Here is a 13,318-nt window from a genome sequence, read left to right on the forward strand (position 1 = left end):
CACAAGTGTAATGAAATAATTGGTTCAATTATTCAAAGAACGTCAAATTTAAACAGATTGTTATCATATAATTACTACAAAGCGGATTTTGTTTTTATTAAGCGTATAAAACGTTATTTATAAAGTGTAAATCTGAATAAAATTATAGAAACTTTTATTCTAAACTTGTTTATTGTTTATAAAATAAGACTGAAAAAAACTCCAAAGGATAAAAGTATTCTAGCTACCTATATAAAACAAAACTGAAAGCATTCATATTTGTTTATAGTTCATATTTTAGTTTCTGAACGGAACGTATATTGATTTCACGACAATGTGATTTTGTGTGGCACCTATGTACTACGGTGTCTACGTGTCCACGATTTACAGTAGAAAATATTATTTGATTATCGAGTTTCAATATATTTTCTGGTAAGAAAGTTAAGTTGGTACTTTTGAAATGTCAAAATAAAAAATTTTCAGTAAGCACTTCATAAAATATTCGGGAATATCAAAAAAATAATTAGGAAAAACTGGCAATTTTTAAGCAAAACTATTTTTTACTAATATCGATTTTTAAATTTTGTTGTGATTTAAAAACATAAAACTATAGATACTAGAAATGTCTAGTTTTTTCTATAAATATAGATAAAAATTTTTTCGCTAGACCAATACCATTGAAAATCCAATGGAAAGTTTCTCATAAGTTATCATACATATTTAAATATATCATTAAAGATATGTCTGCACAATTTTTTTTTAAAATATCTGAAATCGCGGAAATTTGAAAAATTATTTTCAATTTTGTAGTTTAAATGTATAGAATGCTCAATTATTATAACTAAATCTTGGACATTTAATATGAGGTTCTTACATATTAATTTATGCTGGAACCAACAAATTAATTCAACCTATCGTAATGCTAAAAGTATAATAAATTACAACATATTATTTTATATCATTAATTATGCTCAAATAATATTGGCTAACAGAAAGTCTTCGCTCAGAATCGTTTTTCGTATTTATTATCATTGAATTCATGTTTAAGACATACATTACACTAAACACCTACTATACAGCAGAGCAGTTACCCACTTTCCCTATTTTTAAATTAAAAATCATATTTAGATATTTTTTTCTTAATAATAGAACGTTTTATTTGTTACTATTGGTGAAACTAAAATCTTTTTCAATACGCTTATTTGTAATTTGTAATTATTTCGGTTATCGGTACCTACTATAGTACAAATAAGTCTAAATCTTATTTGAATTTTATTATATGAGAACGAAATACAATAATTTTATTTTAATATGATTTACTCGTGGCCCTTGATTATACAACTTTTTTTTGTGCTCCTTATTTATACAATTTATACACGAAGGCACCTAGCTATTATACATCATCGGATTAGTGTTAGATGATAGGATTGGTCGCTATGAATAATAAATGTTTATTTATGAAATTGCATTTGAAAGTAGTTTTTAATTGATACACCTGTAGGTACTATTATACAAATCCGCCTTAAATCGTTGGTATAGGTTATGGCGTGGAGGCGGGGTTGTCGTATAATATATACATTTATCGTCGATTGTAACAATTTGCCGATTCGCAGATATATTGATTAAGTATATAAGACATGTATAAAAAATTGCAAACTAAAACCTAAATTGGCAACATAATAATAATTTAATACGTTATGCCTTAAACAAAAAAAAATATTGAAGATGTTACACCCATCGTCCATTATACACGGTCATTGTGCGGACCTTGTTTTATTATGCGATCACCGATCAAGGTTACATAATTATAATACTTTAGGATTATAAAAATGTAATTTAAATGTTTATTTTACCTCTGTAATATTAAACTGCAAATCGTATTTCAGCAGTACGTGTATTTGATTCACATATCATATTATTACATTTATGGGAGCCGGGAGGTATAATTATTTTCCAAAAATAGAATAAAATTATTAAACAAACCAAGTTGCCTTTATTGTTTTATAAACTTACCCGTGGTGTTGGAACCTGTGGAAGTCCATTTTTTTCCATTGGTATATCTGAAATTAAAAGAATATATATTAAAACGTATTCTCGCTAGCAAAGGGACTCGATCAAATTCTGGGTGGAATTAAGCCTTATTGAACGTTTCGAAAGGAAATAATTGCGTAAACCGAATTATTCTGTGCGCATTTTTGTACCTATTTCAAATTAAATCCTTTACAGACGTAAAAGCATATTCTTATCAAAATTTACAATTATCTCACTAGCATACAAATATCATGTTTAGTATGACCTTCAGATAATATTTATGCGTACAAAATGATTCTTCTAAAGTAATTCATTTTCTCAAAAAACCGTAACGTTTGTTTGGAAATATACGTTTTTTTTTTACACATTTAAAATAGGTATTTAAAGTCATTATAAACAATATGTTAAAAAAATGTGTGTTTTTACAATTTTATATCGATAGAAAACAGTGATTGTAATTTTTTTTTTTTGAACATACTGTTTTGTAATGCCGTTAAATTATGCGAAAAAATTAATTTATTTTTCTAAATACTTTTCGATAATATGAACATTGAACACATTTAAAAAAAAATCATGCACTCTATATAACACTTAGACAACCTATGTATAGGTTACTATATCATACAAATTAAAAATATATATTGTTAACTCAAATTGTTCATATGTGAATTAGTTTATGGTCTTATATTCGATCACGGCGGTTGTGTCCCCGAAGGTAGCTTAACATAACAGACTCTGATGTATACATATGAAAATCAATGTTTCATTGTTTGTCCTCCATTGACTCAACAACTACCGTACCGTTTTCAATCAAAGTTGTTTCAATAGATTCCTTGATACTCTGAGGGTGTGTGTAGCTTTGTAGTATTTCAACCCTTATTTGGGGTCACTATAAGACTGCTCACACATGAATTTTGTTTCGGCTAACAAAAATCGAACATGTTTTTGTTTATTTATAGGGTTTCCATCATTGGTTACAAATAATACAATAGTAATTATGATTGTATATTATTATCTGTACTGTATTATAAGTTGTCATTTAAGTCAATATAAAGCTTATTCTAAAGAATAATTATTTGTATATAAATATAAAATCGAGTAACGGCTATTATAGAACTAGGTCTAGGTTTGTATTATATTGAACATAACTCTGTACCGATTTCGACAAAAAAAAGCAATTGAAAATTTTCAACTTAAGATTTACAGAAACGATAAATAGCAGGTGGATTGATTATAATAGATGGTCGGCTAAGACAAAATTTGTCTTAACCGACTACCTATTATAATCAATCCATCTATTAATATTTAATATTAATACATCATTAGCCGGGTTATATCTTATATGACTAAACGACTAATATGCAAATTCACAGTTTTTGACAAATTGCCACGAAATGTTGCACACTCATTAATACTCGGGTTATGGGTGGGTCATACGTGTATTTGAAAATAGAAGCCACGAGTAACAGCTATTATATCACATAAAATAAAAAGTGAATAGCTGAGGCTCGAAAATCAAACAAAAATTACTGGACCTATCTTGAAGTTCACAGAAATAGATTCAACCAGTTGCTTTAGAGTGGCTTTCCCGGTTCCTATCCATTAATAATGATATGAAAATCATAAAACACAAAATCATTCGTTTATTTCAGCTTACGATATTTTTGGTTTAATGTAAGAAAAATATGTTATTATTATTACTATCCACCGCCGGAGATGGATTGTCCACATCGATTTGATTTATCCTCGGGCAACGCCGTCTGATGCGCAGCAAGTTAACGATAAAAAATGATGACAAGATATTTATTTCATATTTAGCTTAGATTATCTACGTTTAGGCTATTACAATGGTTGTCTATATATTGTTACGAGTATTGAGGAATAATAAAGCTCATGAAACAAAGAACTACATAAATTTGAATAAAAACATTACATTATTTAACGGCCCTGATGATAATATTTATTAGGCATTACACAAACACGTGTTTTATTATTCTTCAAAATATGTAATCGTTTGTCATATATATTTTTCAGATACCACGCAAACAAATAATATCATCATAATGTTACGACCGGCTTGCCACGAGATTAGCGAAGGGAGCCAGTGATTGCCCAATACCGGTTTCGCGTATCCTTGTAGCTGTTTTTTTTTCTTAAAAAAACTGTGTTTTTGGAAGTCGTCCGACTTTTACACAATATATTGCATATAATTATACAGACCCATATTATTTCGTAGAAGTATACACGGCGAAATATGTTACTCTGATCGGCGTTTACCTATATGAGTTTAGACAAATAATTTCGGCACGGATCGTTATGTCGACTAGTGTCCTGATATAAGGTACTGAAGATGATTAATGATTATGATTTCGATTTCGGCGAAGATCTACAAAACGTGTTTGGCCGCAACAAATGTCGTCGGACCGCTTTCGTAACACGCTGACATAATAATACCTAAATAATAATATTAATGTAATGTGGCTGCGACCTTTCTGTCTGGACGACACCGCCTCCATTATTATGCTAAACACAAAACTGGTATCCCCCGTGTGTGTCTTCGTGCAGCGTGAAGATTCACACTCACACTCACTCTCGCTCGTGCGTATATAAATACTAGACGTATCCACAATCATAATCACAAACACATCGCACTCCGAAGAGCGAGTACTACAGACATACACAAACGAAGAACAAAAACTCCTTCAACATGCAGGTAAGAGTCGCTTGAAGTTTCGAGAGAGTCGATTTTTTTTCCGTACCGACGGGATAACCGTGCTCACTCGTATCGCACTTTTGCACAGGTCACATTTGTCGTATCGTCATTGCTGTTAGCTGCCGTCGCAGTCAGCGCCTACCCCGCTGGACAGAGCCCGGAATCCAGAGCCGTCATCTTGGTCCAAGATTCAGCACCCAGCGCCGACGGATCATTGAAGAACAAGTATGCGCAAAATTAATTTCTTAAAAAACTGCGTACACTCTGGGTGAATTTTTTAAGAAAGCTAGTCTCGCACATACGCACTTATCGATCTCGTCGAGTATAGCCTCTCCCCTCGGCGGGAACATGTCGAACGAAATCTCTCGTAGGTGGATCAATATTGCAGCTGACGTTTACAACGTAATAACAGTTTGTAAATTAAAAAAAACTCAAAACCCCAAATTAATTCGGTGGCTTTCTGTACAACGTATCACTGCATTACTCATAAGTCAGACCGCATATCGGATGGTTTACTCATAAGTAATAGGACGTAGAATTTGTCAAGTGATTTCAATGTTTAAAGTCATCAGCCAACTATGGACCGTATTAGTAGACAATTTTTCGTTTAAACCCTTATCATTATTATAATCATAATTTTAATATTTAAAAAAACCGCACACTTCATGTTCCTAACCACATTATTTATTCGTTTCAGCTTCCAAACCGATAACGGAATCAAACAAGAAGAAGTCAGGTACTTGAAGGCTGGCCCAGAAGGACCCGTTTCAGTTGTCCAAGGAGCAGTGTCTTACGTGGCCCCAGACGGCCAGACCATCCAAACCGGCTACGTCGCCGACGAGAACGGTTACCAGCCGTACGGCGCTCACTTGCCCACTCCACCAGCAATCCCATTCGAGATCCAAGAGTCACTCAGATACCTCGCTTCTCTGCCCAGCACTCCTGAACCAAAATACCAGTAAGACGGTGAGCACGCAGTGACCACCCCGGCCCGGTTTATCCTCAATTTTATACCTATACCTAATATACATTATACCTACCCCTCGAAATGATTATCTGCCACACGTTTAAAGCATAAACATTGTAACAATGTTTATGGTTTAAAAGGCGGTTTCCAAAAGCCAACACTATACTTCTGTTATTGGGTATATTAATGTTCTTCTACTGCTCTCCTGTCCGTTTACCTATAAAGTATAATATACATAATAATGATATGTTACCATGATCTCGTCATTGCGAATTGTTGTCGATGGCGATGACATTATATTATATAATTATACTATATTTTATTCTTTTATTACTTCATCTCCGTCTTATGTGCGGTTATATATTATAATCGTCACAGACGTACAAGCGTGTAATATATAATATAATAAATCGTATTATGCAAAAAATATATAAATATTGTGTTTTAAGAAAAATGTCTTTTTATTTCGCTATTTTCTTACCAGAATCTTATATTATTTAGTTTAATATATAATACATACTAATAATTTAATAATTTAATTGTTCTCGATATATCATTGCGCAACTTTGAGTGCATGCGAAGGTTTCGAGTTTCAAAAAGTGCCCATACATTGAAAACTGTTTAGAAATCCGAACCATGTTGGTTAATCGCTGAACTAGGATTTAAACACTTTATGAGTAACTAATAATAATTAGTCTATAATATTTTTGAATTGCATACAAACATAATAGTTATTTAAATTATATTTTTTTATGTGACAAATTGTAGTCGTTATATGATATTATACAGTTTTATTTTAATATTTGATTGCGTCTCCTATAATTCAACCAGTTAATATTTTAAATTATTCATGGTTCATACTTTATAGGTACAATAAAATTAAATAATAATTGAATCCATAAGCCCCGGAGCGAATAAAAACATATTGTGCACCTAATTGAATCTTACATTTGCGAGTTATAAAAGATTTATGTAATTTTTACGATGTTTTCCTTGTATTGATGATTTAAAATTCTAAAAAAAAAACACTTATCCTCGGAATTCTTAGAGTAAAGGTTGTAAACTTGTAATTAACGATAATTCGTAGAAATATTATCTGATAACATGGATAGAACATCGGTACTTTAGCTATATTTGATATTTATATATGGGTCAATAAGATTTATAAACAGAAGAGTTGTCTTATTTTATGTTAATACGCGTTATGTAAAATATATGATGTAATGACGCGACTTATAATGAAAAACAAAATAAACAAAACCATTTTAATACGTAGTCAATGTTAGTTTTTAAGATTGCCTCACAGATAAGTACAACACGTTGCAAGCAACGACAACGAATTTAAAATTTAATATTATAACGAATAATATTCGTATATGATGTGACCATCGATAATAATTTATTTTTATTTTTATTCGACAACATTATTTTAGCCATATTTAAATTAAACATTTGAAACACAACTTGAAAAGTGTGAGTATACTGCCATGTATAAGTCACGACAGTCTAATAATCGTGCAGACGTTTTATAGGTTATATCTACATTGAATCAAAGTGTCTTAAAAATCAGCATGGTAAATTATGTCGTTTATAATAACGATAATATTACAACAATATTTGATCTTGACGCTGATAAATGCTGAAATTCATATATTTATATATATATATATATATATTCTACACTTTCACCGTCTATAGTCTATACGTATATAGATATGAATTTTCTTAAAACATAAAGCCATATTATTAAATAATAAATTCCTTCAATGTAAAAAAAACTTATGGGTGACTTGAGATTATTCATTTTAATGAATGCTACTATTCAACAAAATATAGGTATATTAAATTGCTGTTCAATAATAATTGTAGTAATTTTTTCGGTCGGCAATTCTTGTGTTCCACCATATTTTCTTCCGTCTATATTTTTTATACCTGCAGTGGACATTATAGTTATTACTTTAAAATTTATCCGTGGATATTTTTACTGACTATCGTAATGGTCATAGGAAGTAGACATCTGAAATCGATCTGGTCTTGTTTGAAGATAAAAACAGTCATCTGAACGTCAAACAATTACAACGGTGGACATCTGCATTGACAAGCGAAAATCGTGTTACATTTTTACGTACAAGTACAAAATAAAACGGATAGTACCTAGTTGTTAAAATAAATGAGAAATAAATTGCCTCGACTTTATAGTGCACAAGGGTGTCGCAATATTATACGAAAGGTCGGCGATGCGCATACTAAATTATATACAAAATCTTTTCAGCATATGCTATCGTTGTTGTTTTTAGAACAGTTTAATATTTAATAGCCCATTATATAATGGCTGAAAGAGCTAAATTATAACACAAAATAATAAGATTCAAGCGTTTATTTAATGGACTCATTTTTTAAAATTAAAATAAAATGTGCCTTTGTTTATTTTATTATGAGTTTGTCCCGTAAATATATTAAATATTGTCATTTATGAAAGTGTTTTGTTAAAACTAAGCTACAAAATGTAAAAAAAAATTCAATCTCTTAAAAATACAAATCGATTTCTATCATATTATCATAGGTAAACAAAATAAATATAATACCTATTTTCTTAACAACAGATTTACGAAAATGGTTTTTGAATTTATCGTTAATCAAGATTACATTTAAAGATGTGAATGGTAAGTACTTAACTTATCTAACTTTTCATGGTAAAGAAATCAGAATTATTACGTTTATCAAACTCATTCGTCCGTTGTATATTTGTCTGCCTCCGACGGAATTTAAACACAAAGTTATTTCATAACTTTTATAAGAAAAGTGGAACTCGGAAAAAATGTAATAGAAAAATTGAATTGGAACGGATATTGTGTGCACTACCTATTGGAAAATGTATTTTTCCCTCTGTAAATGAGTGGAGGAAAAGATTTCCATTACTAATCGTGATGATACAAAAAGTAATAAAGTGAAGAGCGTCATCGAACATTTATTTGGATACATATTTTCATTGTGATCACAGAACAAAGACTAAAATTCTCATTTACAAAAAATAAAAATTGTTTTTTAGTAGCTTAATGAGAGGGTATTTTTGGTGGGTAATTATACACAACCATCTAATACATTCAATACCATATACATGCCTACAATAACGAATAATATCTTTCGAAGTGGAAATGTTTGAATAGAATAAAAAAACACTTTTTTGAAAAGGCGATAAAGGTATAGAGTCTATTTTTTAATAGAAAAAAATGGCTAATAGTGTTTTTTAGTGTCTTATAATTGTCAATAAACTCGGCACCAGTTTTAATAAAATTAATTAATAACAACGATTTTGTTAATAACAAGGAACCTAACTGCAATCAACTGCATAAATAAAAAAGACATGGTATTCAACATGTATGTCGTTTGTCTGACAAAAGCGTTAATTGTGTTAAACATAAACACGTCAACGTCAAGTCCTCAAGTGCATCATTAAGCATAGACGTAAATCAATACACTATAATTAACGACGAATTACATAATTTGGTATAAATTAAAACATTAAACAGTTTTTTTTTTAATTTACTCGTTTAGTTACTGAGAACTCGAGCATGCATTTTAATAGAACAAACAATATTACAAGTATTCCATTTAATTAATGTGAATATCATTAGTGATTGTCAAAATACGTCCCGATTAAAATACATACAATTATTATACAACTACCTATGTAATTGATTAATTAATAGTTGATAATATTCTCTTGTAAGCTCCTAGTATTTAGTTTGTGAGCTCATTTTTAAAAATTATTTTATATTATAATTTAAAAACGCAGCTTTTTACTAAGTATGATCACGTACCAAAGTTTCGTAATCAAGTTTACTTTAAATTTAACGGATATATCTATTGTTATTATTATCATTATTATATCTAAATAAAAATAATTGATTTAGGAAATTCAAAATCAAAATAATCTCTTATGTAAAATTAAAAGTAATAATTATAAACTTACGATTTTGCCGTTAATAATTTCTAAATAGGAAACCAAGACCGTAGACGACATATCAAATCATATATTATACAATCTATACAGTAAACTAAGTTAAAGCAATCATTCATACAGAATGTATTAAATCGCAGCCACCAACACGATCCGGGCACGTGATCTTATTAAATAATAATAATATGTAAGCGACGAAAGAAAAAAAAATTATAACAAATCTAGGTCGGTGTTACGTCGTCCCGAGAAAGGGCTGCTCATTTAATTTCCTGTAGTTTGGGATCGCTATTAGTTTTTTTTAGGGAAACTCTATGCAGCTGATGTGACGCGGCGAATAATACAATTATTGTTAACAACATACAATATGCTAAATGCTTACAATACGAGGTCGCGTGAGACGATTTTTTTATCATGTGATGATGTGATAATTAAAACGTTGGTATAACGTAGGCATGAGTGTGTACTAAGTAAAGTGCATTATTTCGAAAAAGCGAAATTATTATTTATTATTATTATGGACCAAAAAATTCTTCGTCAAAATCACATAGGCTAACCACGGTAGTTATTCGTTTCACACAACGCCACCTAATACATATAGTACATATAATATTAAGATGTATATTGCATATGCACTTTTAATATATTTACATAGGCCAATATGCATAGGCGGTCCCAGGATTTTACTTCAGGTGCAGCCGTGCAGCATAGATGGTTAATTTCTAAATGTTAGGGGTATTGGGAAATGGGAATGTGTACGAAGTTAGATTTACTGAGTATCGATGAACCATAATTTACTTTAGACTATTACATATAATTTTTGAAACTAGTAAAATAGTAATTTCCTTTCCTCCGAACTTGGTTTTTCTTCATATTATGATAATTATAGATGTGATCGCGCGTGACTATAAATACCACCAGGTTAGGTTATTCTGTGATACCACTGTTAGCCTAGGGTCTTCCTCCCTTTAATTCTGGCTTGATCATCAGATCTACGAGCTAACAACTATCCAGTGTTAGGTAAATTACTTTCGATAAGAAACTAATTACGTTACCTACTTGGCTACTTATTACATTAAATATTTTTATTTAAATTACATAATTCGCGTTTCCCGACATTATTTTTATCACGTTATGTTACTTTTTCATTCAAAAAGTAATGCGTAATGAATTGTTACTTTTTCAAAATTTAACGACAAATTCAGTCTATAACGAATGCCGAATGTAATAAGAAGTAGGTATACTATTAATTATTATATGTAAATTGTATAGTAGTATATGTAATACATTAATTATGTAGGTACACTATATTGATAATGGATGGATGTAATACACATGAATAAAATACGTAAAATGCCTGCATATTTTATAATATTCATCATTATTATCTAAAATTTTCAGAATGGTAAATACATTTTACCGATTTTTAATTTTTCTCGAATATCTTAACCCTTAGTCTATGTCATGGACTCTACATTCATAACTTATTTTAATAACGTGGAAAATAACACGTTGCTCCAAAGAAATTACTTTTATAAGAAATATAGTTACAATTGCATAAATTTAAATAATATATAATAAAATTACTACAGCGTTACTGGCTACTACAATAGTAATTTGTATTCTTCGTTACGTTACTATCCAACACTGAAACTAACAAAGTAACAACTAAGTTCATGATCAGAACAATATATCGTGAAATAACAAAGATATAAACTATAAAATATCTACCTTATGAATTATGAATAGTTATATGATTTCAACCAATAAAATAAAGTGGTGGTTGTAATGTCAGGTGCAGCACAGGCTGCAGAGGCTGCACCCGTAGGACCGCCTATGCCAATATGGTCTCCAACTTTTGGGCCGTCTAGCTTTTTGAACAAGTTCATCTCAATCCGAAAGATATTAAACTCCGAGTTATACTAACCATATTATACACAGATATATTAAGGTCACAAAAAAAAATTTTCACTGGATAAACACGGATGCTTGGATGTTATCATGTTGATGAATTTAAATATAGATATACATATTGGTAGTTATTGGTACATAGCTAACATATTGGTATAAAACATTATGGATGAAGTAGTAATACGCATTCTTACTTAATACTTCATTCAGTTCAAAATATAATTCAGATTGGTGTACCTCATCAAACATAATAATTAGGCTTTTTTTAGTTATATTACTTTCTTTATTGATTTAGATGTTAAATTCAATTAAGTTTCATTGTATAATGATGTATTAATTTGTTTTGTTCTTAATTGTATTATTACAAAAATGTACAATACTATCTAAGTTCACCAATAATATTATACATTATATAGCTACATATTATACCTAATAAATTGTTGACCAATTATTGTTAAAGTTGACCAATAAATATCATAATACATTTTAAAAATGTAAATAGGCTTGTAAAATATAAATGTCTTCCTGGTTCATATTTTTGAAGGGCGGTACAACAGAGTCCCGAGTTATTGTGAGGAAATCAGTAAAATAATTTTGTTTTCTTTGTACAATAATATTAAAAAAATATTTAATAATAAAACGATTCTGCTCTCTTTTCAATTTCATTACATTTCCACCCCTCCCAAAACAAATATTCGGCTCGCCGTACAAAAGGTTAGACACCCCTCATGTAGGCTATTGGTTTCACAGTTGGTTGAAAAGTGTTCTATCGGAGAAACTATATAAATATCCAAGGAGGTCTACTGCTCGGCGGTCATATATATACAATATACGTCGTTAAAAATGATCATATGGTGTTGACGACGACCGACTACAGTGAAGAGTATCGTATTTTATTCGTAATCACGCTGGCGTGTAATTAGTATTGAAGTACAGAATGCGCACAAAGTGTCTTTGTAATTTTTGCACTTTATAATATTTAATGTTATTTTAGGGAAGTCTAAAACAAGTTTGCTATAAATAAAGATATTTCACTTTGTTCGAAAAGCTGTTGAAATTATTTGTCATCTATAAATAATTATTATAATAATGCACTATTTGCGTACACACCAATAACACATATGACATATAATATTTTGTATAATATTATAATAACCTGACAAACCTATTATTTTGAATGCAGTCACCAGATTTTATGTATTTATTTAAACAAAAAGCCAAAAGTAATTTTGACAAGTGCAAAATGGACGAGTGTTAATGTATGATTCTATTTTTAAGAAATGACGTATAGAATATATTATCATTGTCTGGCTCGATATTGAAAATGGCCTGAAATATACTTTTAGAGGAACAATGGTTTTACATAAAACTAAAAAAGCTACTCACATAGAGTCTACACTAAATCCATGTGAACAGATACCTGCAGCCAGCCCAATAATTCGAAGAAAATATTATAACTTTAATGCATAAATTCGATTTCATCAATGGTATTAAATAATTACTTCCCTCAGTTAGAACAGCTTTTTATCTTTTTCCTATGGTTTATATTTACTTAACTCCCGAATTAACTCAACCATTAACGATTGCATATAAACGTGCTATATACTATAAAAATATATCAATGTGTAATACATTTTGTTCAAACAAATATATCATACATGTATGTATTTTTAAACTAATTTATTGAACACAAGTTATTCCATATAAGTATTTATTTATCATATAACATTCGTCAGTTCTTGCACAGTAATGCGCTATC

The 13,318-nt window shown here is 29.9% G+C and overlaps 2 protein-coding genes across 2 annotated transcripts in view; one reads left to right on the plus strand and one right to left on the minus strand.

Annotated features, from left to right (window-relative positions):
* LOC111028314 overlaps positions 1 to 13,318 on the minus strand; it is a 99,059-nt gene that overhangs the window by 29,294 nt on the left and 56,447 nt on the right. Inside the window, exon 3 of the mRNA XM_022306904.1 lies at positions 1,993 to 2,039. Within this exon, the coding sequence (XP_022162596.1) occupies positions 1,993 to 2,039 (47 nt within the window). The remainder of the gene's footprint in view (positions 1 to 1,992; positions 2,040 to 13,318) is intronic.
* LOC111028315 (endocuticle structural glycoprotein SgAbd-4-like) lies at positions 4,590 to 6,077 on the plus strand. Its single transcript, XM_022306905.1, has 3 exons — positions 4,590 to 4,723; positions 4,812 to 4,948; positions 5,421 to 6,077. The coding sequence occupies exons 1-3, from the start codon at positions 4,718 to 4,720 to the stop codon at positions 5,683 to 5,685; spliced, it is 408 nt and encodes a 135-aa protein (XP_022162597.1). The 5' UTR covers positions 4,590 to 4,717; the 3' UTR covers positions 5,686 to 6,077.

The sequence above is a fragment of the Myzus persicae genome, unplaced genomic scaffold (assembly GCF_001856785.1).
Source record: "Myzus persicae strain clone G006 unplaced genomic scaffold, MPER_G0061.0, whole genome shotgun sequence".
Taxonomy (NCBI): Eukaryota; Metazoa; Arthropoda; class Insecta; order Hemiptera; family Aphididae; genus Myzus; species Myzus persicae.